Source organism: Schistocerca piceifrons, chromosome X (assembly GCF_021461385.2).
Source record: "Schistocerca piceifrons isolate TAMUIC-IGC-003096 chromosome X, iqSchPice1.1, whole genome shotgun sequence".
Classification (NCBI taxonomy): domain Eukaryota; kingdom Metazoa; phylum Arthropoda; class Insecta; order Orthoptera; family Acrididae; genus Schistocerca; species Schistocerca piceifrons.
This window is the reverse complement of record NC_060149.1, coordinates 63,004,205-63,031,873: the sequence shown is the minus strand read 5'-3', so window position 1 is coordinate 63,031,873 and position 27,669 is coordinate 63,004,205. Positions and strand designations below refer to the sequence as shown.

General features: G+C 41.0%; 2 protein-coding genes across 7 annotated transcripts in view; one reads left to right on the top strand and one right to left on the bottom strand.

The window, feature by feature from the left end:
* LOC124721512 (ceramide synthase 6) overlaps window positions 1-9,940 on the top strand; it is a 132,979-nt gene extending 123,039 nt beyond the window's left edge. For both annotated transcript variants that reach the window (XM_047246529.1, XM_047246528.1), the window contains exons 6-9: window positions 4,260-4,378; window positions 4,692-4,836; window positions 4,932-5,106; window positions 8,879-9,940. In XM_047246529.1, coding sequence (XP_047102485.1) covers window positions 4,260-4,378; window positions 4,692-4,836; window positions 4,932-5,090 — 423 coding nt within the window. In that variant the 3' untranslated portion in view covers window positions 5,091-5,106; window positions 8,879-9,940. The remainder of the gene's footprint in view (window positions 1-4,259; window positions 4,379-4,691; window positions 4,837-4,931; window positions 5,107-8,878) is intronic.
* Window positions 9,941-24,268: 14,328 nt separating this feature from the next.
* The window catches only part of LOC124723040 (coiled-coil domain-containing protein 177), a 291,118-nt gene continuing 287,717 nt past the window's right edge, over window positions 24,269-27,669 (bottom strand). For all 5 annotated transcript variants that reach the window (XM_047248217.1, XM_047248218.1, XM_047248215.1 and 2 more), the window contains one exon: window positions 24,269-24,495. In XM_047248217.1, the coding sequence (XP_047104173.1) occupies window positions 24,372-24,495 (124 nt within the window). In that variant the 3' untranslated portion in view covers window positions 24,269-24,371. The remainder of the gene's footprint in view (window positions 24,496-27,669) is intronic.

Genomic DNA, 27,669 nt, shown 5'->3' with positions numbered 1-27,669 from the left:
CACTACAGCTCTCAGTGTTTCTAACACTGACACTGTGAAACTCTCATGTAACACAATAAACTAGACAGTAGAACAAAATAGGATGTCAAAAAGGACACTTAAATGTAACAGTATTGTAACATGTCTTGCTGTAACTGAACTTCTCCACAAGAGTGGCTCAAGTTACATTGCCCATACTCACTGGCACAAGAAACACATTTTTACATACCCTCGGAACATTGTTTGAACCTAATGCCCCAACTCAAATATGAAAACAGAATTAAACATCTGGTAGAAGACCAACCCATTCATCCTAACACTTGCAAGCAAAAACCAAACAAAAAAACGCTGCACTGACCCTGCTGTGGTGATGATGATATTTGCATGTTTCGGCTGCCAATGCCCTCAACGTAACTGTAGAGGTGGAAGAAACTGCTAATGTGACCCAGTGTAGACACAGCAGAATTACTGGTGCCAAATGTACGTCTACTGCTTCTTAATCCATGAACAGTGGTTGTTGATGTTGCAGTGACCATTCCTGATACCAGATGTGGAGGTCGGGGTGGGGTGGGGTGGTGAATGATCTCCAGGGTGGGTGGCAGAACAGTACGTCAAGTGAACAGATGACATTGAGCTCTCCAGTCTGAGCCCCTGAGTGTGATTGCAGCAAGATGATGGGTAGATACCAGAAGGATATCGCACATCCAGCCATAAAAACAGTAATTACATAGATACAATTATCCAGAGCAAAAGATACAGTTGACGTAGTGTTGACAGAAGGCACACATTGCCCCGAAGACTCAGACTGCTCTCAGTTGCTGAAATGTGCTTAGATCAGCAAGCAGCATGCTGTCACCACCAGCATGTGGCCTCGTTTAACCCAGCAGGCAGTCAGTTGCTGCACTGTTATGGCAGACTGCACAAAGCTGGTCATGTCATGTGTGCAGACTCTGTGCTAGATCTGCCAAAGCACAGAGAGTTGAACCATGGACCACAGTATGGATGTCTGTGTTAGTCTTGGCAGCTGAGGAGTGTGCTCACACAATTCAATGAGCAACAGTGAAGTTTGTCCGCACAAGCTAACTAAGCAGACTCAGGCATAAACCAAGGACTCAAAGGTTCAGGACCAGCAGCTGGTGGAAGTTAGCCAGCAGTTGGTCCTCTGGCTGGAAGGCACCAAGTCAATAGCATTTGGACTTAGGTATGGCTGGTTTACCCACAGCTAGTGATGATCCATTTTCGGACGTTGACAGGCATAGACTTCTTGCAGCTGGCTTATGGTGGTGACTAATACTGCTTGTCTAAAATGGGCAAAGTTTACATGATCTTTGCCTTCCACTATTTCTGAAACTGCAACACTTTCCCTCCCATACCTCACAGAAGACCTGAGGTGTAAGGTGTGGATGTTGGGCAATCATGACATTGTTGCCTCAATGTCACTCTTTCTGTAGTGTCAGTGGAATCACAGCACTGGCTGTGCCATGACACTGTAGTTACTTTACTTTTCAGGAGACTTGGTTGGCTACTTTTGTAATATCAGCATAGTCTGAGTCTGGCTTCTTGTGCAAGAGCACATACTGGCCCCTGTCCCTGCACACTCTCCAGACACCCTGCCGTGACATTTTTCTGCTAAGTTGGCAACGAGACTCTTCAGCTGGACTACGGGGAGTCATGGTACAACAGACGCTGTCTAGACTGATTTTATTCGGAATCTTCCTTAAGATTTATTAGAAACACTTCCCAACAAACAAAGAAGAAACATGTGGTTTGTGTGTTTTGGGGCTCTACCACATTTTAGTCTCGCTGTTAGAGATGCACTGGCTGGTATCTGCTATGACAGATTGATAAGTTGACTCTTTTTTTGGGGGGGGGGAGGAGGGGGAGAGGAGAGTCACCTTAAACAATTGGTCTATGCTTCAGACAACACTGATACAGAAACTCATCAGCATCTTGTGGAAGCCTGTGAAACGATTTGAGACATTTGGAGTTGTTTGAAAGTGCATTCCAGTCCCCTATTCGACAAGTGCATTCATGCTTGTGTGGGAGCAAGAGGAGGATATTGGAACATTCATTACTAGTATCAGAGTTCATAACACTTTCAGGCTGACAATATGTAACTGATTTGTGATTGTAACGTTTAATGAATAATGTTTGCTTATATGTTCATATGAACCTTTTTCTTATGTGGTTAAGGACCCTGACCCCAAATGTATGTAAAAATGTTTTTTGGTCATCCTGTCTATCATACGACCTCATTTAGTATGATGTTAAACTGGAAAAAAAGAAAAGTACACACATTTGAGTTGGTACACATCTTTGTACAATTGATTCAAATACTTTGTAGTGTTGTTAACAGTGAAAAATGTTCCAGATGAAACTCTTTCACATTTCTTAAATGCATAATGGAGATTAGGCTGTATCATTAAGTAATAAATAAGTATGTTAACTGTTTCATCAGTTGGTTCTTGAAAGAACAACTTCATAATTATTAATGAAAAGCACAGTAATTGTGTATGTTCAGCAGTATTAATTTATTAAGTTAACTAATTTTCAGCTTAAAAGGCCACTGTCAGACTTAGTTAGTTTGTAGAACATACACAATACTGTGCTTTTCATTTATAATTAATAAAAAAAATCAGATGTAGTAGAGTGCTTTAGGTACTGATTGCAGTTATGTCCTTGGTATGTGCACAATATTTACTATGTAGGGATACTTCGCTAATTTTTGTTGGTTTTTTTATAAACATGTTCGGCACAAGCTATATGGAAGCGGTACAACTAAGAAAAATGAATTTTACTTAAAAAGGTGAAGCAAACTCCTCGAACTGGGCATGCAATAAGAGATGAATGTTTGATGGCCATTAGGTTAGCATGAACTGTTTCCGATAGGTTTTAGTATTCTATTACGGAACTGCATCTGAAAAATTGCAGTTGAGTGTGAAAATCAAATCTGAAGTATTTCAAAATTGGTTTGAAATTACTGGTCTGTTAAACAGCAGTAGCAGTCCACATGTAGGCAGCTGCTAAGGGTAATATGGCAGGAATCATAAACTCACTATTTTGATGCCTTGGAACCATTGTGCAGCTCCTATGAAGATACCCAGAAGTAGTATTTTTGAGTTCTCAGAAGCATGAACCAAAAATATTAAAGTGAATAAAAATTTTGAAACTAGTGAAGGTGTGTACTTACTGTAAGATAAGTACTTTGTTCAGGTTTTTCATGTCTGAGATAAGAAATATTGATTTTCATTGTATGTGAAAATCTGTATGTTACAATTTGAAATGGGATGTTCTTGTACAGAACCCAATTTTCAGCCAGTATCTTTTAGCATTTCAGTGAATGGAATGCAGTAATACTGGTGGGAAATAATTTGTCTAATTAGTGTGCAAACAACTACATTATTCAGTCTCGTGCCATCCTAGAGGTAGTAGTAGTTGTTGTTGTTTGAATATACATATGTATATTTGCTTGTTAAAAAAAGTCTGCTGTCTTTGAATTGTTCTGTTTATGAAAACCTCAGCTTTGCCAATGTTCAGTTCCGGTTTACTGGTGGCTGGTCCACACTTCAGAATCTAATATTCCACATTTGGACATGAAATACATTGCCTCTATAAATTTTCTTCAGAGTACCCTTTTTCAGGGCAGTATCTCCTGCCAATTGCTTAGCTCTTTTTGGATCTCCAGTTTATTTTCAAACTATTTTGTACATCAGGGAACTGTTGTCAGATTTAAAAATCTGTATTTCCCATGACCTCAATTTGTATCAGATCTGGAGTAATAGGTTTTACTGTGCTAGTGAAAAGTTCCAGTATTTCTCATCTGTTGCGGTATTTAGCCTTTCTAATATTAGGAGGTACTTGATAGGCCAAAGGACACACTTTATGCTGAGAGACTGACAGTAAAATCTACTAAGGTGGGCCACAGTGTGTGGGTGAAATGGTACTTCATCAGAAGCTGTTTTCTGATAAACCTCCAGTTTTCGTTTTAATTTTTCCAAGTCTGCACCTTCATGAGAATTTTTTATACCTTGTGCATCCTCATACATGGTAAAATACCTTCTGACACAAACATATGTTCTTATGTATTGAAGTTGGGATTTCGGTTGCTGCTACCCGCAATTGTTGTAGTACAGAATATTCAAAGAACAAAATAAGTAATAGTTTTATATAATACCAGTTCTGTCTAAGCAACAGATAAAATTTTTATGTTGTTAAAAGTGTATATGACTTGTTTTCCCCTGGTGACTGAGTAATTATCTTTGTATGTCTTCCTGCTCTAGGCTGCAAAATTGGCTAAATATGCAAACTACCAGAAACTTTGTGATGGCCTCTTCATTATTTTTACAATTACTTGGATTGTTTCACGCTTGGGTGTATATCCATTTTGGGTAATAAGGAGGTAAGTCTACCTTTTTAAAAGTGCACTTTGGATGATGTTCCATGAAATATTAATATGAAATTTTATTTCATACTGCACACATCTTGCTTGTCACAAGCAGAAAACTTTCGTTATTTAACAGATTACTGTTAATTTTTTTTTTTTACTTTTTAACATGTTCTGACTCTTATATTTCATTATTTTGGTGGTGTTGATAGTAACAACATGTCACCATAATAGGTGAAGAAATATTGTAAAACTATAAACATAGTGATTCTATTTTGTGTGTAGATATGTAAACAAATCACCTTAAATCATTGTCTGTCTTTTTCAGCATCACCCATGATGCTCCAGTTATAGTTGCTTTGTTCCCAGCCTATTATATATTCAATTCATTGCTGATTTTGCTTCTGGGTCTACATTGCATATGGACTTATTTCATATTGAAGATAGCATTTAAGTCTTTACAAGCTGGTCAGGTAAGAAAAGCATGAAAACACACACACACACACACGGAGATACAGTTCCGTTGCACAAAGGTGTTATCACTGTATATGTCTTAATGTTGCCACAGATGGAGGGTGACATTCGAAGTTCATCTAGTGATGACAGCCTGTCTGAAGACTTGGATCATGACAGTCAGGTTGGCTCAAAAAACCAGAATTTAGTTGGCAATGGTACAGTAACTGCTCCCGCTGCTGTTGCTGCTTCTGCTACTACTGCTGCTGATTAACCCCATCAATAATGTGGTATGTAACATCAGTGCTTAATATATAATTAGTGTCAATCATAAAGTGTTAGACATAAAATTACTTTTGCAATTTCTCATTTTTAAACAAGTAGACTAGTTTCATTTCTTCTAGACTGACAGATAACATTTGCCAGTTGTTCTTAACACCTGAGCCACAGCAGAACCATACTTTGCAAAAACTGTTCTTGGTATAGTTCAAATCCTACTTGTATATTATTCGCTACCTGTTTGTCAGACTGTCCTCTGGCAAAAATGTTCATGCTGAGGTGGTAAGAGTTGGCAGCGTTGATGAGGTAGTTACCTTATACAGGGCTATTACAAATGATTGAAGCGATTTCATAAATTCACCGTAGCTGCATTCATTGACATATAGTCACGACACACTACAGATACGTAGAAAAACTCATAAAGTTTTGTTCGGCTGAAGCCGCACTTCAGGTTTCTGCCGCCAGAGCGCTCGAGAGCGCAGTGAGACAAAATGGTGACAGGAGCCGAGAAAGCGTATGTCGTGCTTGAAATGCACTCACATCAGTCAGTCATAACAGTGCAACGACACTTCAGGACGAAGTTCAACAAAGATCCACCAACTGCTAACTCCATTCGGCGATGGTATGCGCAGTTTAAAGCTTCTGGATGCCTCTGTAAGGGGAAATCAACGGGTCGGCCTGCAGTGAGCGAAGAAACGGTTGAACGCGTGCGGGCGAGTTTCACGCGTAGCCCACGGAAGTCGACGAATAAAGCAAGCAGGGAGCTAAACGTACCACAGGATGGTGCTCCACCGCACTTCCATCATGATGTTCGGCATTTCTTGAACAGGAGATTGGAAAACCGATGGATTGGTCGTGGTGGAGATCATGATCAGCAATTCATGTCATGGCCTCCACGCTCTCCCGACTTAACCCCATCCAATTTCTTTCTGTGGGGTTATGTGAAAGATTCAGTGTTTAAACCTCCTCTACCAAGAAACTTGCCAGAACTGCGAGCTCGCATCAACGATGCTTTCGAACTCATTGATGGGGACATGCTGCGCCGAGTGTGTGAGGAACTTGATTATCGGCTTGATGTCTGCCGAATCACTAAAGGGGCACATATCGAACATTTGTGAATGCCTAAAAAAACTTATTGAGTTTTTGTATGTGTGTGCAAAGCATTGTGAAAATATCTCAAATAATAAAGTTATTGTAGAGCTGTGAAATCGCTTCAATCATTTGTAATAACCCTGTACTCTGTGCATATCACTTGTGTAAAATAAAAAAGTTAAATATGTGTGTCAGGCAGAAAGTGTGCCTTCTATTTAATTTGAGAAGCTCATCTCAGATACTTACAAGATTGTAATTAATATTGTATACTCTGAAAGGTAAAACTTTTACCAGCTTACTAACAGCATTCAAAACTTAACCACCATTTCACACATTACAGCAAATGACTGTTTGAGACTGACACATTGCCGTAAAGTCAACTTCAGTTCAAACTAATTACTAGCAAAGACTGCAGAAGTGTAATGAAACAGTAGCATAATTTAGACACAAAGGAATTACAGACATTGGCTGAGAGCTGACACTGATTTAAATTGATGGGGAAAGTTGAAAATTTGTGCTGGACCGAGATTCATACCTAGGTCTCCTGCTCACTAGGCAAATGCACTGACCAGTGTGCCATCTGGACACAGTGTTCATCCCAGATACATGGACTACCCAGCACCCCTCCCATCAGACCCAAATTTTCAATTAATTTACACACTTCTGATGTAGTGCCCTTTGACCATTATCCTCTTTACTCATGGCAGTTCACGAATTCCCATAAAAGTCTGAGCCTGGTGTGCACCTGCTCAGAAGAAATTTTTGGCCATCCTCGCCTTATTTATTTATATGTCGGGTCTGTTCTTTCGCACATGTCTGAAAGAACAAACACCATATATATGTAAGTAATATAATTTTTATCCAGGTGCTATGCATCAACCATTTGTCCAGCTCAACCTCCTCTTATTGTTCGTTAAGGCGTATTATGCTTAGAAGTACATATTGTCACGTCTTTCATTTTTAGAAAGCTGGATCTAGTAGATTAAAATACACTCCTGGAAATGGAAAAAAGAACACATTGACACCGGTGTGTCAGACCCACCATACTTGCTCCGGACACTGCGAGAGGGCTGTACAAGCAATGATCACACGCACGGCACAGCGGACACACCAGGAACCGCGGTGTTGGCCGTCGAATGGCGCTAGCTGCGCAGCATTTGTGCACCGCCGCCGTCAGTGTCAGCCAGTTTGCCGTGGCATACGGAGCTCCATCGCAGTCTTTAACACTGGTAGCATGCCGCGACAGCGTGGACGTGAACCGTATGTGCAGTTGACGGACTTTGAGCGAGGGCGTATAGTGGGCATGCGGGAGGCCGGGTGGACGTACCGCCGAATTGCTCAACACGTGGGGCGTGAGGTCTCCACAGTACATCGATGTTGTCGCCAGTGGTCGGCGGAAGGTGCACGTGCCCGTCGACCTGGGACCGGACCGCAGCGACGCACGGATGCACGCCAAGACCGTAGGATCCTACGCAGTACCGTAGGGGACCGCACCGCCACTTCCCAGCAAATTAGGGACACTGTTGCTCCTGGGGTATCGGCGAGGACCATTCGCAACCGTCTCCATGAAGCTGGGCTACGGTCCCGCACACCGTTAGGCCGTCTTCCGCTCACGCCCCAACATCGTGCAGCCCGCCTCCAGTGGTGTCGCGACAGGCGTGAATGGAGGGACGAATGGAGACGTGTCGTCTTCAGCGATGAGAGTCGCTTCTGCCTTGGTGCCAATGATGGTTGTATGCGTGTTTGGCGCCGTGCAGGTGAGCGCCACAATCAGGACTGCATACGACCGAGGCACACAGGGCCAACACCCGGCATCATGGTGTGGGGAGCGATCTCCTACACTGGCCGTACACCACTGGTGATCGTCGAGGGGACACTGAATAGTGCACAGTACATCCAAACCGTCATCGAACCCATCGTTCTACCATTCCTAGACCGGCAAGGGAACTTGCTGTTCCAACAGGACAATGCACGTCCGCATGTATCCCGTGCCACCCAACGTGCTCTAGAAGGTGTAAGTCAACTACCCTGGCCAGCAAGATCTCCGGATCTGTCCCCCATTGAGCATGTTTGGGACTGGATGAAGCGTCGTCTCACGCGGTCTGCACGTCCAGCACGAACGCTGGTCCAACTGAGGCGCCAGGTGGAAATGGCATGGCAAGCCGTTCCACAGGACTACATCCAGCATCTCTACGATCGTCTCCATGGGAGAATAGCAGCCTGCATTGCTGCGAAAGGTGGATATACACTGTACTAGTGCCGACATTGTGCATGCTCTGTTGCCTGTGTCTATGTGCCTGTGGTTCTGTCAGTGTGATCATGTGATGTATCTGACCCCAGGAATGTGTCAATAAAGTTTCCCCTTCCTGGGACAATGAATTCACGGTGTTCTTATTTCAATTTCCAGGAGTGTATATGGGGTCTTGTTGTTGGAAGTTTATATCCATTTTATCATTTGACAGCAATGGTTGCTTGTCTGTAATGAACATGTAGAAGCAGAATTGTCATTTTAAGTCCACCCCCCACCCCCCTCCCTTCCAGACTCCTATTTCCTCTTTTTTCCTTCGCCTCCCATAGCATCACTTCCCCTGTGACTGTTAGTGGATGCTCATTGCAAAATAAGGTGAGATTTTGATGTACATACTCCAGTCTTTGTGCATTACTTACAGAATTATGCTTCTTTGATTTCAGGAGTGTGCATGGCTGTGCTTTCGTAATTAGATGCAGTGAAAGGACTGGAGCTCCAAATGATACAAAGTATGCAATGTAATTGAATGCACTGTTATAACAATATTCATCACAGAACTGGATTGCAAATCTGAAACCTTTAACTAAAACGATCAGTGCAGTGCTTGTGCCTGTGGAGTACAGCTTACGAAGTGAAACCCTATCAGGCATTGTATCAGTGCTATGTGGGTGTACCACAAGACCAAGAATTGGATTTGTTGTCTCCCCCCTCCTTGTGTGTGTGTGTGTGTGTGTGTGTGTGTGTGTGTGTGTGTGTGTGTGTGTACACCTGCGCACACATGCTTGTGCGAATTTGTTCATGTGTGTCCATGTTTTTTATGTAATTGAGTGTTTATTGTACTGAACTGAATATAAAATATTACTGTGTTATTAGAACAGAAGAATGTGAAAGTCTACGTTTTGTGATATATGGCTGTAAAACATGAACATTTAATTTAAACTGTGTATTATAACCAAATGAAATTTTATGGTAGTAATAAATTTTTGCAATCATATTCTGATACTTCCACAGAAAATGGAGGTTTTTTTGTTAAATTACTGTTTTTGGTGAAGCCAGTTTTGGTTGTGAAATGATTGTAACAGGAAGCTACTGGAGTTGTATAGATTTCATTTGTGAAGTAGAGATCAGTTTCTCATGTACAGTCACTGTATGTGTTAAATGTATCCTTGTCAAGGACTAATGATTATAAAATGCTACAGCATATGGAATTGTGTGGTGTATGAGACCAGTGAAAATTATTATAAAATATGACTATATTATTCAGTTATTAAAAACAGTAAAACAGTCTTTCGGTATTGGTTTCATTGTGATGACTGAAATGCGTATAAAATGGCAGCTACTCATAAGATGGCATAAGTTGCAGCTGATATCCATTAGCAGAGCAGTATAATTAGTCTTCTGGAGACTATTTATTAATGTGTTCAGTATTTCACATTACTGTTTATATAATTTGCACTTGATATGAATATATTTTTTTAAATAAAACTATTGATATGATTTAAAAATTTTCCTCTGTTCCTTCATTGATATTTTTGTTTAGTAAAACAACTATCTCTGAGTAAACTATGCAAAGAATTGTGTAAAAGTCTTGGGGTCACATGCTTAGTTCAGTTAGTGGAACATAGTGGTGCTCACATAAATTTACTCGGTGCTAATGTTTAAAAATTACATAGTAATATCCAGGATGGGGTCTATCACTGGCAAATGGAGTATTTCCATTGTGATGATCGTAAGTCTGATTCTTCCACATACTTGTCAAGTATGCTGGACAGTAGAGTTTGCATAGGGAATAATTGCCTAAAGGCTAACATAATTCCCTTAGATTTTTTTGGGCATTTGACCCAAGTGTGAGCATCTTGCATCAAATTCATGGTACATCTTTCGTGTTAAGAGCTGTTCAGATTGTCACCACAGGTAAAATGTTACAAGAAAAGCTACTAACTGAAGAAACATAGGACAATCGCATGTTGCTACTTTCAGAACAAAGTATTTAGAAGTTGTGGTGGCAGCCAACTGTTTATTTTGGTATGATTTTGGATGTAACTATGGGATTACGGGAGTGTGGGTTGGAAAGAGAGAGAATTGTGTCTGGTTGGTATTCTGTAGACTGTTTGTGGGAAATGTGGTAGCTGTGAAGCACAAAAGTCTGGCAGGACCTTTAATCAGGCTTCTGTGAAAAGGTAGTCTGTCAAAATTGGGCAAAGCAATTTGTTGGTTATGAGAAGTAAGCCTAAATCATCATTTCCTTTGGGTCTTTGTCCCACTGCAACACAGAGTTGGCCTTGTTGCTATGGAGTTGGCGATGTTAGTGTCAGAGGTTGGCTGGATGCCCTTACTGTCGCCACAGAAGTAAATGGTTGTATGGTAGTAGTGTTGAGCATATGCATGCGTTTTTGGTACCAGTTGTTAAGTATGGTAAGTTTCTTAAGTAGCTTATTAACTGCAAACACTGGTCAGTGGAAGTACAAAAACTTTAAAAATCTGATCTTTATCAGTTGCTGGAGCTATATTAAGTCTTCAAGCTCATCTAAGTCCATGCTGTCATGATAATACTCTGAAATAATACATGACAAGGGATTATTGTGAAATTAGAGAGTTGTATGAGTTTGTACCACATTGTTCGCAGCACTTAGTAACATTCAATCCAGTCTGTAGTTTTAGTGTGATGTTCAGTCGCTAATGGGAGCAAGAGTGGTTACTGTGAGGAGATTTTAAAGCTTTCTATCAGGCTATAATACCCAATACTCTTCAACATAGTGTTTCCCTGAAGAAAATCTCATTTGCAGGTACATTACCAGTACATTGTCATTATTTTTACCACCTCTGTTTCTCAAGGATTACAAAATGGTCCTATTATATTATTGCTCAATATTTGTGCAGTACTATTAAATGTGTGTTGTTCAAGTTAAGAGTTGTGCAGTAATATTGAGCAGATCAAAACGTTGCACTATGTGAGAAACTTTGTGCTGTCTGCAGGTAATATTAACAGTATCACATGCTTTGTTGAACTACTTAGTCTTCGCTGTTGTGTTTATCTACTAAAAGGAGTTCAAAACAAGAAGACAGATCATTCATGTTAGAGTGCATTGAAATGTACAAATCATTTCTTGCAATATGGGATGCTAGACCAAGTGAATATAAAAACCAGAAAATTAAGACTGATTCTTATGAGTCATTGTTCACAAAATGTAGAGCATGATATTGTACTGCTAAAAGGAAGGAGGTTTTTAAAAAATTAAATGCTTTAAGAACAGAGAGCAGCCATTTTATCATTCAACCAAACATTTTCAACAAGTTTCTGTGGATGCGAGTATTGTCTCGAACCAGACTAAGTGTTACTCAGTATTATTTCACATTTTTATTCAGCAGACCATCTATGGGCTAATTCAGAAATTATTTAGAGGTTGTCTTAACATACACAGAAGCAATGTCAGAGACCATAAGAAATGGTGTGTTCAGGTCAGAAACTGACTTTTTTTTCTTTGTTTTTAATTTTTACTTCTGTAGTGTATATGAAGTGAAGTGATGAGTGGTTAACATCCTAAATTTAATCTCCCATTACAGAAACGTGAAAAATTAAACACTTTCTGCATGGCATATATAAAAATAATATTTGAAATCCATTTGCTTTGTTTTGTATTTCTCCACTAATACTATATGTAGTCATTGCATATTCAATTTTTTTATCTGTTTAAGTTTTGAGTTTTAGGTTTCTGAACCCAATACTAGATGAGTTGTGAATGATGATATGCCACTCTGTAATAGAAATGTATCAAATTGCACATGTGTGTAGACAAGTTACACAACAAAAATATGTTAAGATTCCAGAGCCATATAATTAATTTGTTCATCGCATATGTTAGTTACATTTTTCAAATAAACTCAAATAAATGTGTAAATTTTTGACCCCCCCACCACACACACACACACACACACACACACACACACACACACACACACACACACACCTAGAGGCTTACAGACAGGATTTACAAATTTCTGACATATTTCACTGGTGAAACAGATGACAGATCACTGCTCAATTAAGCAAAAAGAAAGGGAAGTGGTAAAGATGAAAAGTCAATAGTGACCATTACATGCATTAAACAGGTACTCTTGGTACAGGATGTATCTTTTTAGTTTCCAGATACACTTCGTTTCCCGAGTTTATTTCCAGATCAGTTAAAATGATATGTGCGAAAAAACTGCTGTGCTCTCAGTAAATATGTAAGTGAAATCCTTATATGGCCCTCCTGCTTTAGGCTTTCTTGTTGTTCCATGCATTAGTCTAGGAAAAAAAATCAGGGGTGGTAACCAAAGGAGAGCAAACAGTTACCAAGGTAGTTTTCCACCGCATTCACTATTAGGTAAACGACATGAGGATTTCTTACTTCAAAGCAGCTACTTAAATTGAAGTGTTTGTGTTGGCAAAAACTGCATGTAGAATCTATTTCATTATTATATTATTTGAATGTTGACTTTTTCACCTTGGCCTTTAACAGTATGTTGTGAAAATGTACCTTTCCATGTAAAGGGATTTTAATACCGATATGGGCATCACTTTTCTTTTATTGCAAAAGTTATAATGAACACATGATATATGTTGTGCACAATGAAATATATAACTTTCAAAAGTTATCAAACTTTTTTTTTTCTCCTCCTCTGCTGACAGTTTAGATTACCAATAAAAAAAGTGTGTGTGTGTGTGTGTGTGTGTGTGTGTGTGTGTGTGTGTGTCAGTACTCCTCAACTGTATACTCACATATACAGTTAGGGATTTTAATAAGACCACGTGATTTTAATGTGTGTGAAAATAAATGCTTTGGCAACATTGTGGAACATGGTGCAATAACATATGTGGCCCAGTCACCCATTCAGAAGGCAGGCAGCAGCACTAGCAGTGGAGGGTATATAAACAGCGTAGGAGGGGTGCGAAAAACAGTGCAGTCATTGCCATAATGCAGAAACAGATTTATCGGACTTCCAAACAGGTATGATTATGGGCTTTTGGACCAAGGACAGGAGCATTTCCAAAACAGGTAAGTTCGTAAACCGTTTGCGTGCAACCATGGTTGGAGCATATCGTGCATGGCAAAATGGTGCCATCCAAAACTGGCACCCAGGCAAGTGTGGTGCGGCATGGGCCATAGCTGACACAGGGATGATAGACAGCTGGAGAGATGTGTATGTGTGAATAAAGGTGTAACTGAGTGCCCAGATGAACAGCAAGCCTACCAACAGTGCCTCCTCAACTACTATTCACAAAACATTGCTGCATATGGACATCCACAGCAGGCACCTGGTTTAGGCACTCGTGCTGACTGCTGTTCATCAGCAATGAAGGTTGGAATTAGCATGCCAGTACCATGCTGGATGTCTAGAGTGGCAACAGGCGACCTTTTCAAATGAATAATGTTTTATGCTCTATTGGATAGGTGGATGTTGGTGTATACAATGTGATATGTCTGGAAACAAACATCCTGCTACCAGTAAGGAGTGTTGTGGTCTGGGGGATGTTTTCATGGCAAACCTTGGATGATCTCATCACTGTGGAAGGCACAGTGAATCAACACAAGTAGGTATCTGTCCGTTGGGGTTTGTGTCAACCACTACATGCAGTTTGTTTTTCCTCAGCATGATGGCATCTACCAGCAGGTCAATGCAACATGTCACACAGCTCGCACTGTATGTGCATGGTTCGAAGAGCACCAGTATGAGTTTCCAGTACTCCCATGGCCACCAGACTTCTCGCATTTAAACCCAGTGGAGAATCTGTGGGACCACCTCAATCGGGCTGTACGTGCCATAGGTCCTCAAGTGAGAAATCTAGCACAGCTGGAGTCAGCACAGCTCCAAATCCCTGCCAGTACCTTCCAGGACCTCATTGACTCTCTCTGTATGTCCATCTTTTCAGAGATGGTTGTGGGACTCAGCTGTTCGATATAAGATGTCAAATCAAACTCCTTTCAGCCATCTAGTTTCCAAACTTACTTTATTTGTCTACCAGTTTCGGTGATTTATTATGCCATCTGCAGGCCTTTGACCAACGTGTAGGAAGATTTCACCTTGGTTCTGGTCAAAACGGGGGACAGTATTCGAATACTGGTATCTGTAGATTTCTGCTTCCTATACCAATCACATCAACCATCATCTCATGGCTGAAGAGATCGGTATAACCAACAGAAATCTAGATACCAGTCTTTGAATGCTGGCCCCTGTTTTGACCAGAACAGAGGTGAAATCTTCCAAGACTTCGGTCAGGGGCATGAAGATGGTGTAGTAAATCACTGAAACTAGTAGACAAATAAAATAAGTTTGGAAACTAGATGGCTGAAAGGTGTTTGACATCCTCATTGACTCTCTTCCTGCTTATCTCATACTGCAGAAGGTGGTTATTCAGGCTTTTGACAAGTGGTCACATTAATGTGACTGGACAGTGTAAATACAAGGAATTTTGTAAAAACTGCCTTTGTAGGTGCTTATTATGTATAACTTCATCTAATGGCATGCAGTGTGTCAGTACAAGGTGTGATAGCTTTGTACGACAATGCAGAATTTGTAACAGCTTCCCATATATTGGATAAGGCTGTCCAGGTAAGGCTTGGGGAAATGCCTCCCTTTGCTGGAAAACTGCTCTGTGAAGGTTGTTAATAGCCTATGGTGGTGGTTTTACAGCTGTAAACCTTCAACCTAGACTGTACTATTTAAGAAAGATTGGATTTAAGTCTTGAGTGTTATCTGGCCAGTCAAGAACCATGAGATCCCATGTTCGTCAATCAGGTTCATCCTGTTTGGTCATGTACCATCATCCATCAGGTGAATTCACCATCAAAACTGTGAACTTAGAGTTGCAGGATTTTATACCTACATGCCCCTGCCATCTCAGTACTTTAGGAAATGTTTACAGTGACGTATGCGCACCTAAACGGCAGTCCCCTCCAACCATCTGTCATATCTGTCCCTTTCCACAATATTAACAGGGTTCTAATATGTCATGAGCATACGCAAAATGAACATGTAGCAACAATTACTCTGCAGGCAACATCACCACTCGTTCACAAATGGGAAAATACCACATTTTGTGGGTCTATTCACAATGGAAGGACACCATATGACTGAACCATGCAGTTGCAACATTGTGAGGGTAATGCTTCTTGTGGATCTGCAAGCATATGTATAGCAGCCTCGTGGAAGCTGATGATACAGTCTGACAAGATATGTGGAACCTAGATGCTGACACGAATGTTGTGATGGGACATCTTTGGGCACTCAGGGCTATATTTTTGTAAATGTTCAACCATTATCTGTACTGCTACTGAATGTTTCATCTGTCCTGGAAACTTCTTTACAGGTATGAAATGAAGACATTCATCATACACTGACGGTGACTGGATTCAAATTTTCAATCTCTTAATGTCACTAAAATGCATTTGCTGCACCGTCCCCTTTCCTCGTGACTTAACATAGCCTGAATGATGTACTAAAGACTTCTGCCCATACGGACTATAGCAAACCCACCAAGTAGTATTGTGCCATTGTCATGTGTTACATAATTCTATGTGGTCCCATCATATTATCACCATAAATGTGTTTTTTGGATCTTCATAACCCATGAACTCCAAGACATGAGTGTGCTATTCCATGCTGCAAATTGAGACGTAGTTTTGTAAAACTTCTTTAAGCAGATTTAACTATGTAGTTTCCTCTTTAGGTTCATTAAATACATCATTTATATCTCCTTCCCCACAGTCCAAAAACATCTTTGTGATCACAGAAGTAATTTTACAATATTTTTCACAATGTGAGTCTAAAAGCTTTGTTTGATTGGTATTTGCGTCAGAAAAGGCAGTACAACAAAATTATTTAACAGATATGAACCATGAAGAATAATATTTCGAAACAAGTTCAGGGATACATTCATCTTGGGGGAACTCGGGTTTTTGAATGGGTACAAGTGAGAGACTGATGAGAACCCTGTCCTGTTCGTTATTCAGTGACCGATCTGCAGCACGGTGGTGGAACATGTTTGTCGTGTGTCACAAGGAGCAGGGCTCTTGGATTAGCTTAAAAAAAAAAAAAAAAGTAAGCTGTTTTGGTGAATGGCTGTTGAGACAAAACAGTAATTGGGGGAGGGGGGGGGCGGGCGGGAAGAGGAGGAGGTGGAGGAATGTGAGGCAGCTGCCACATCCAAGTTGTGTAAGGGTTACTCGGTCAAGTGAAGGTCTGTCTGAGTGGGACTAAAATGAAACTTTAAAACTCTTCAACTCCTAAGGGATGGGTGTACCACTTGCTGTATCAACGCCCAACCTAATAAGAGGACTCGCCTAACCAGTTCTGAAAGAAAATACTATAAAGATCTGTTGAAGTATGAACAACAGAACATAGGCTAGTTGTCAGAATGGGATTTCAATATTATAAAGAAAAGAATGCAGCTTTGAAAATTGTCACTTTCTTGACAGTGTTCAGGAAACAGAAGATTCTGAAGCAGATACTAGCAGAAGGATCAACGCATTGATTGTTTAAGGAGAAACTTAAGAAGAAAATGATGCCACCTAACAGCCTAGAAGCATTTTACTTTCAATGAAGATGGCTACAAAAGGCTGCAGACTTACAGAAAATGGGGACCAATGAGTTCATAGTTCGCTCCCTTTAACTGTTAAACTAACCAATCAAACAAATTACAGAAAATGCACTCTATCCCCATTCACCTGCATACCACTCCACTGCTCCCTAATCTTTCTAACAAATCTTTAATAAGCATCAGCAAGCAATGAGTCATTTTGGAATATGTGATTAATATTTTATGCTAAGAGTGGAGTAAAAACACGCCTTGACTTCTTAGAGAGACCGAGGATTATTTGAAGTCTGTTTTATATTTTAAATAAGCATTACAATTTTATTTAAGTTCATATAAATAGCATGAAACAGTAGGATGCCCTGGACTGCTCAGTTTCATCTTCCCAACAAGTTTACAGTGTTAATTGCTGTGCTGTATGCACTACTCCTGAAGGCCACTGGAACAGATGAGACTTCGAGGGAGGAGTTCTCTCATCTGCTTAGTTTGTCTTCACTGTTCTACAAGCACTAATAATAATGTACCCAGTAGAGGATATAATATGGAACATATATGACTCCCTTCTTGCACCACAAGAGAAGAATTATGCATGATTCACTGGGTCATGGGGTATATAGGTATTCAAGGAAATGGCATACCAGATATAGCAGCCCAGGAGGCTGCAGGGATCCCTGTGTGGAAAAAAAGTTTGCCATTTCCCTGCAGGCTGCCATTTCCTTACTTAGCCAAAAGCCATGTAACAATAGAGGGAGGAGTGGTTCGTCAGTGAGGGGCAATAATGGGTGCAATCAGTGAAACCAAAACTAGTGATGGCATATCTGATCCTAATCTAACTGAACGGATGAAGTCTGAATTGTACATGGCCCATAGTTTGATATCCTGGTGTGAGGACCCTTCCACTGTTCCCAGTCTGTGGTACCTGTGACCTATGAATCACCATTTGCAACATTTAATCATTATGCATTTTATATTCTGAAAAGAAAGCAGTGGCAAATTGAAATTGGGGACCTGTCCTCTGTATGATGTGATTAGAGTAGCAATTTTAAGGTGCAAACACTTAGGCAACTTTGCTTATAGGAGCACGCACCATATGAGCCCAAACAATTTGCCTGCATTTGAATTCACTGAGCTTCGACAGAGTGCACTCTTAGCTACACAGAACAGTGTTCTGACCAACGTATTGAGGACATTGCAGAGGTGCCATTCATTGTCAAATACAGCAGCACAACCTGCAGGCTTGGCAAGCATCTACATTTATGTTCCAGCATGCATTTCTGATGGTGTTTTCACATTTTTGCCCAACTCTTGTACTTGCCACACAAGTAATAGTGTCATCACTCTCTGAGTCTATCTCCATATTGCTGGTGTGGTGGGATACTAGAATAGGGTTGTTTGGGCATAAGCCATCCTACCTATTACAGAAAGACAAGGCTGCTGGATGCACCTTATTGCAAACACACACAGATCTAGGCTTGGAATTATAAGACAAGATTTATATTGACCATAATCAAATAATGAAAGCTGGGTATAAAATTTTTTTCACTTTTGTGTTATGACAGACCGTGTGAATCAATGACTCAACTACAATACTAATTGTTTACAGTCCAAAGAGAACTCTCTTATAACTGAAAGTTACTTTCACCAAAAAAAGTTGCCACCTCCTTCATTATGTCTCACTGACTACAGTTGGAAAGTAGAAAATAACTCTTGCATACATTTAACTGGAATGAGTTCTGTAGGCCGTCCTGCATTGATGGACTTAGTAATGTTAGTTAGCCCAGTCAACGAAAAGCAAATCAGGTCTGTTAGGGGGAAAAAATTATGTCATAAATTTTTGTACAGTGATAGGTGGCTGTATCCTGAACAACATTCTAAAATTTCTGACTGATGGGGTGTGAGTGTTGGTGTAGTGGGGCATTTAAAGTTCACTTGTTTATGTTTTCCTCAAATAACTTGGAAACTGCAGCATTTCGTGAAAATGTTTCCCAGCACAAAGCTGAACTACATTCAATTTCGTACAAAAAAAGTTTGCTATTCATTTTTTCTGTAGGACTAATATTTTTTGCTTTACAGGTGATGAAAAATTGCAAATTATTAAAACTATTATTCTAACTGTATAAAATTAATGTTTATGTCACAATGATGTGGATTAAAAACAAATATGAAATGTGTATACCAGATCTAAGTCAGAATATATGCCAGTAGAGTCATATTAAGGAATAAATTTTGTTCTGGGGGGTGTATCAGGGTGGAGGGAGGAGATGTGTGGGATAGAAGTGTGAGGGAAGGTAGGTCACTGCATTGTTTTCATGTACTTCCCTCCTTCATAGGTCTTCAAACTGAAGATTCAGGCAATTACCCACTCTATCTATCCCGCTACATCACAAGAAGCAACTTACGGTGTTTCACAAAGTTATACCTGACCTCTACAGCATACCTTATGAATCAGTAGTGTCGCATTGCCCAGGGACTATTTGTTTTCCACAAAATGCAGTACTGCTACAGGTAGAACAGATATGAGTTACTAATAACACTAATGCAAGAAACACACAAGGACAGAATGTGTGTTAATCTCTATACATTATTTTATACTGCTAGAAGGGAAATTGATTCTTAATCATCCTTTATGGCAGCCGTAGTAATCTTTCAGGAAAGGCATCTTCCCCAACAATTAGTGCTGCTTGATTTCCAGTTTTCAGAAGGACTAGGCATCCCCAGAACTTCCTGCCCAGTTCTCTTACATGAATAGACAGAATAACGTCATTGAGCATGTGCTTATACGGTGGAATTATTTTCAGTTAATTGAGTGGCCACTTATTTGCAGTTGTGAAGTAAACTTTTATATAAAATATGTTCCCGTGTTTTTGTGTGATGATGTCAGTAACCTGTAGTGTTCGTGGAAAGGGGATTGGATTGGTAAATGTGGCACCTTCCTACTATCTGTTGTCGACGGAGTATCGTGAAGCGACGTAGTTATGTTTTAGTCACTTGGTGGTGAATCAAAGAATGACAAAACAAAAAGACTGCACTTCTCACGCCATTAATTGTGTTACTGGTAGACAGCATAAATCTCTTCCATTCAGCAGTTGCTGGGGCACTTGTGGAGTGGGCTGAATTATGTGGGATCACTTACCACACAACCACAGTATATCTTCCAAGGTGGGTGTGAATACGTCTGATGGAATTGAACTGCTCATGTCCAAGTCTAGAACATTAATCTGCTGTAATGTATTGCTTGACTAATGTTGAAAAATCTGAAGATCCAAAACACCTAGGTGACCTACTTATGTTAGAGATGGAGACAATTTATGTCTCCAAGCCTCTTCAGATTTTGGGAGAGCTGAGGCTGCGGTGATGCATTTGATACCCCTCATGCTGTGGAAACTATTCCAGACAGTGATAGTGCAGACAATGAAATCGACATTTTTAAATACAAATTGACAGCACATTACACATGGAAAAGGCTCTTCAGTGTGGTAGACAGTTGACAGCTCCAATTGTTGAACTTTTTTACATAAGAGCTCAATTAAGAACTGCAAATAAGTACTCAATAAACTGAAAATAACTCCCCTACATAAACATGATCTCAGTGAAGTTATTTTGTCTGTTTACATAACAGAACTGCTCAACTGGAAATGTTTGGAAGATATAGTCAGTCTGTAAACTGAAATGTGAGCAGCATTTGTGGTGGGGAAGTTGCCTTTTCTGGAAGAATGCTGCCACTGCTATACAGGATGACTAAGAATCAGTTTCCCCTCTTGCAGTATTGAATAGTGTGCAGATATTAATGTAGATTCTGTTCACATGCATTTCGTGTGCTAGTGTTAGTAGTAACTCATACTTGCTTTTCTCATAGCATTTATGCATTTTGTGAAAAATAAACAGTCCTGGGCTTGTATGTGCACTGCATCACTAGTGATTCCTAAGGTGAGCTGTGGACAATAGGTATAACTTTGTGAAACGACATATAGCTGCTTCTTGTGATGTAGTGGGGTAGATAGTGGGAATCACCTGTTTGGCCTTCAGTTTGCAGACCTATGGAGGAGGGAAGTGCACGAACGTAATCTGGCAACCTACTTTCCCGTGAACTTCTATCAACACATATCCTTCCTTCCCCAACCCTGGAACACAATTTATCCCTTAATACAACTCTACTGCCATAGGTTCTGACTTAGATGTGGTACACACATTTAATATTCATTTTTTGTCCACTTCATTAAAAATTAATATTAATTTTAAACCATTAGGATAATATTTTTTATAATCTGTGACATTTTCATACCCTGAAATGTGGAAACAATTAGTCAGAGACAAAAATTAATGGGACCTTTTTTGTAGGAAATTTAATTTAGTTTAATTTTGTACTGTGAAACATTTTTGATAGGAGCCTGCAATTTTTGAGTTATTTGAGACGAAAAACATAAAAACTTGACATCCAAATGCCTCCACCCCAATGTTCATACCCCACCAGGCAGTATTTTTAGTATGTTGTTCAGAACATGCACTCCTCTAACTGTGCAAACATTTATGACCACACGATTTATCCCTCTAATGCTGAATAAGACCATGTTTAAAAAAAAAAAAAAATGCTCAAGGAAGCCAAAGTGGCACTCATCTTAACTAGCATCCCTGTGTATCCCTTTCTCAGACCGAAAAGAGAAAATACGTTATACCAAATGCTATGGTCAGTTCTGAGATTGCCAAACTACATATATGAACCAATGATTCTGTAATCATCATTGTCATAAAACTTGCAGTAAATGTTCGCTGCTCTCATGTTAATGCAAAATCTGTGCAAATGTGATGACATTTCGTGTGTGTGTGTGTGTGTGTGTGTGTGTGTGTGTGTGTGTGTGTGTGTGTGTGTGTGGGGGGGGGGGGGGTGATGAAAAGTCCTTGGCCTGTTAGTGAAAGACTGTGTTTCTGAGGTTAAAATGCATTTTGATGCTGTCTCTTTTTTGCCCAACATTTTTTCCCAATGAGTAGATTCCATCTTTGAAGAGCAATTCTGAAAGGTATTCAAAATATTCATCTACGCTTGCCATCACCTATTAACTAGACATAAAATGTTTTCCAGTCATAAATTTGTTTAAATATGACAACAGATGGAAATCAAGGTAAAGTTAAAAATCTTTCAAACATGGTGGCTGTTCCAACAATTCACACTTAGAAAGCTCACTTTTGCATTGCCTAAGCATAGTTGTAGGCAAGTGCAATGGCCTGATGATACTTTTCTCTTGCAGCTTACCATATTTCTTTTATCCTCTTGAGTGAAGAATGTCTGCTTCCTGCCCCCCTCCCCCCCCCTCCTCTCTCTCTCTCTCTCTCTCTCTCTCTCTCTCTCTCCCTCCCCCCCCCCCTCTCTCCCACCCCTCCCCCTCTCCCCCTCCTCCACCATCACTGGCTAGCTTTGACAGCTGTTGCATTTCTGTTGAGAGTTTGTGGACCAGTCTACAATGTAGGTGGGACATTTGTCTTCACATTGTCTTTTGGTCAAACCAGAAATGTATGTGTGAAGCCCTGTGAACATGGCAGTTGTCATCTTTGATAACACAACTAATCATAACATACTCATCATGGCAGTTTTTCTTAGACTAGCTTCCAGTTTGGTTACATTCCATACAAAAATGAGCTGTGTGAAATCTGATCTCAGGGAGGATAAATGGAAACGGTACCCTTAACCCTTGAAAAACATAAACCTTCCAGAGTAGTAATTCTGCATGATAAATTCATTCATTATGTCAAGCAAGTAGTCTATTGTACTTTGACTGAATATGTCACTGTAAAAACATTGAAATGGCAGATACTGAGGTAAGTGATCATGGGATAGAAACGCAACTATAATTACTTAGTATTGGAAAGGCATCAGGATGAGGTGAGGTACCTGTAAGATTCTAAGGAGATTATGAGAAAAAACTTGCTCCTCTACTAGCAACAGTCTATTACAAGTTGCTGGAACAATGAAGGATACCTAGTGACTGGAAAAAATTTAGGTCATTCATTTTCAACAAGGGTCATAGGAAAGCTGCATATAATTATAAGCCTATATTACTGCTGTCAATCTGTTATAGAATTACGGAACCTGTTTTATGCTTACTTATTATGACATTTTTGGAGAACCGAAATCTCTCTCAAGATTATCATGGATTATGGCTTTTGACACTGTCCCACACTGGCATGTAGTGAAAAAGAAAAGAAAAGAAAAAAAGAGCTTGGTGATCAATTTTAGATGTGTGTTTGTTTTATTTGGAAAGTTTTTGCAAAAAAGACCTCTTGTACTTATCTTCCAAGCATCAAATATGCTCAGAAGTGTTTCTGAGAAAATTAGATTTGATGTCTCTTGTTGGAACACCATCTTGTGGGCTATATTTCTGTGCTCCAAAAGGCTATCCAAAATGCAAGGTGAACAGCAAAATGTATTGATTGTTTGAGAATGTTTGTGATGAACTTGAATTATGACCATGAACCATGAGAAGATAATGCAGTTTGTTATATTTTGTATTTTCCTTATCACATTGTTTGATGAAGGTCCTTATGAAGCATCTGTGCCTCTTCTGGAGCCGAAACAAAGTATATAGATTACAGTATTTGTTCAAAATTTTGTAAATATCAAGGTGTCGATCAGGATTTCTCTCACATTGCTTTACAAATTAAAAATCATTTATTGATTCTGTCTCCTGTCCTGTCATTGGCACTCTTTCACCCTAATTGGTGTCCTGAATTAAAAAATGGAAATAGTCAATGCATCAAATTGTGATGCAAAACCATCAGGCAAAAGTATTGAAAGAATTCAAGTATGAATCGATAAACTGCCAGAAAATATTAATAACTGAAGAGTCTTGTTTCTAATAAAATAAAAGCACTTTTGAACAGATTTAATATAAGTGATGCTTTCCTTAAGATAGACCCTGTGTAGTGGCATGAAGATTTTTGTCAACTCTCAACAAACATATCCTGCAAGGCAGGATAAAAAGCTTACTGTTAGAATAAACATGTTAAGCAACCATAATTTCTTGACAATTGTGAAACACCTGCATGGACTACTTATATTATCGTCTTGTATACACTTAGTAATCTTTTGTTAAGCTAAGAAACAGTAATTTACCAGTTTTGTTAATGAGACAGTGGGAGATACTTGTACATACAATTTTTATGTCGAGAGCAAAATCTGTAGCAGTAGATGAAAATCAGATTTCTTCTTCTGATGTGCGTATAGATATAATACTAAACTACTGCACTTACAACACATACATGCATATTTCATGTAAATGTAGCACATTTTAATTAAGCCATTTGCATACAGCATGTAAAAAGCTCTGGTTGCAATTTGACAACAGATCAATAAAACTACACAACAAATATCATCCAAGGAATATATGTGAGCGTGTGAGAGGTGGACTGGCTGTTGGTGGTCTGGCAGTCACACGAGCTTCCAGTGTTACTCGAGCTACTTTCCTGTCAAATGTTTCTGGAGACAATGTACACCTGCAACATACACAAGCATGTTGATCAGTCAATAGTACCAAATACAATGTTCGCTCTATAGTAAATAGTGCTTTGGAATGCATGTCCCATTAAGATACTGAATACAGCTGATGTTTGCGTCACGTTTACGTAAGATGCAACATGAAGTCGAGTAGGAGCCATGAGAACATTATGTAAACATGAATCGTTAGCCACTGCTGAATAGGTCACTAAAATAAGTATTCACTTTGCTGCTCAGAAGTGATCTATTGAAATGTTTTGGGCTGTGCTCATCATCAGAAATACCTATTGAGGAAGAATGGAAAGTCATAACCCCAACTATATGATGATTATAATTAAAGTTAAACTTTCAAAACGCTGTAGATAAAATACCACTGGTCATAATGACATCAAATTGCAAAGTAATATTATCGAAGACGGGAGAAAACATATGGCAGAAGAAAAAAATAGTGTGAAAACTGATCAATACATGGCACTGTATGTGTCAGAATACATAAATGAAAACACCTGTCATACACACTGAAGGGAAGCAGCCTACTCACGCCGTAATAAATTCACACCAGTCTTTCCATTGTGTGCCAGCCTAGTCCGATGTAACTAGCTCTGACGTCATAAATGTTGCGCAATACTTTTAAAATCAAGCAAATAACCTGAAACGGTTCTAGCATGTCAGGAGTAATACTAAATTAATATGTGTTGAATATCAGTTCGATAACTTTAACCATTTTCGAAATTTGGACTTTTTCTGTAAAAATTATTGGCGCAACAGAAAAGAGCTAGAGACTTAAAAATTTGTATTTAGATTCCTTTTTCATAATAATTTAATAGAAACAGTACTTTGGATTTCACAAATTAAAATTTTAGTGAAAATTCATGATTTTCTGGTTTTTGTCTTAAAACTTAAGGAAGCAAGATAGATTAAGTAGGAGAATAAATAAGGCTAGGATGTTTAAATTTAAGTAGAATGGAGATCCGCTATACTCATACAGATGTGAGAAGTTTCAATTGAATAACTATAAAACTATAGCAATAGCGTATCTCCAAAGGGCAAGTTCAGAGCTCGTCTACTGAGTGTAGTGTAATTAAATTAATTCTCTCGCCCAAAATATTTGACTTAGCAACGTCAGACTTTTATTATGATTACTTACCTGTGTGCTGATTGCGCATTTAAATTGAGAGCTTCACCTGCCATCAGCAAAAGAAGCTATGACTTATTCGGTAACCTGAAGTGGTGCTTTACTAGCCCAGCAGCTAGTTGGGAGAGCCGATTTGATCAGGCGTTCGCTTCGCCGTCCGCACCGCGGCTTTATATATAAGAACGACCCGGAGTGGAACTCCAGGGTCACCACCATCAGCGGCAGACGGCTTCTCCGGGTCGTTAATGACCATGACGCCGTGGTGCTGGGTCCCTTCGACCCGACGCACTACCCGACGCGCGGCCGTCCCGACGTGCTCGACATCGCGATTGTGAAAGGGGCAGCACACAACGCGATCGCGAGCACTCACTGTGCCCTATCTTCCGATCTCCTGCCAGTGATCTTCGACCTGGACACAGACGGTATGGCGCCTCCTGAGCACCGCAGCGCCCGCCTCAACACCGACTGGGTGCACTTCCAGCAGCACCTGGCGGAGACGGTCGCAGCCACACCTGATCCTGACGAGGAAGGGGTGGATGCAGCACTAGCAGCATTCACCCACTACACACTTGCGGTGGCAGATGCAGCAGCGCTGCGAGGACCGCGGAAGCCAAAGGACAACTCCAAACAGCTTCCGCCGGACATCTTGGTGTTGATCAGGGAGAAGAATCGGGTTTTTCGTGAGTGGCAGATCACGAGAAACCCCGCCACCAAGCGGCTGCTAAACCGCTTGCGCCAGGAGATTTCGGCGGCCGTCGGCCACCACCGTAATCGGGACTGGGCTGGCAAAATAGCCACGCTCAGGATCGATGATGGAAGCGCCTGGGCCATGACCAGGAGCTTTCTGCGCAAGGGGCAGCGCATCCCGCCGCTTCAAGTTGGCCGCGAAGTCGCCGCAGACCCGGACATGAAGGCCAGCGTGCTCGCGGACACCTTCGCCGAGAACTTCTCCACTGTGGACGATGTGGTCGACGAAGAGACCATCCAGGAGGTGCAAGAGCGTCTTCCGCTGTACCTGACCCATCAGGAGGCGGACGACGTCATCGAACCAACCACTGCAGAGGAAGTGCAACACCACCTCGACTTCCTACAGCCCAGGAAGGTGGGGGGTTGCGACAAGATCGACAACGCACTGCTGAAGAAGCTGCCACCGGAAGCAGTGCGTATCGTCACAGCGATCTTCAACGCCATCCTCCACACCGGCACCTACCCCGACGAGTGGATACACGCAGAGGTGGTCGCCATTCCGAAGGCTGGCAAGGACCCCAGGCTGGCGCAGAACTATCGCCCGATAAGCCTACTGCCCCCCCTCTCGAAGACCTTCGAGAGGATACTCGCCAAACGGCTACAGCGCCACGTCAGAGAAGAAGGCCTGCTTCCTGACGAGCAGTTTGGTTTTCGCAGTGGGCATTCGGCGCAGCACCAACTACTGCGACTGGTGGAGCAGGCGATGGGGGCCCTGGAGCGTCGTGAGTACCTTGGGGCGGTACTCCTCGACGTCTCCAAGGCCTTTGATAGCGTGTGGGACGACGGCCTCCTGTATAAGCTGCTGGTACAGGGGGTGCCCGTCTCGCACGTCCACCTTCTCCAGTCCTACCTACGAGGGCGCACATTCCATGTGCGTGCAGACGGCAGACGGCCACATACATGCCGGAGTGTCACAGGGGTCCGTTCTTGGCCCCCTGCTGTACTCCCTCTTCACTGCCGACATCCCGAAGACGACGCCGAGGGTTCATCTGGCACTCTACGCCGATGACACCGCGCTGTACACGCGCAGCATGAGCGCGCAGCTGATGCGCCGCCGCCTGCAGCTCGCCTGCAATGAGATTGGAGCCTGGGCCACCAAATGGCGGCTCAAGTTCAACGCCAGGAAGAGCCAGGCGGTGGTGTTTACTCGCCGCCGCATACCCGACGCGCTGCCACAAGTGCGGATCATGGGACGCCCCATCCCGTGGTTGCGTATTGGAAAGTACCTCGGTGTCACTTTGGATCGACGCCTGACCTGGGGTCCACACATCAGGGAGCTGAGGGGCCGGGC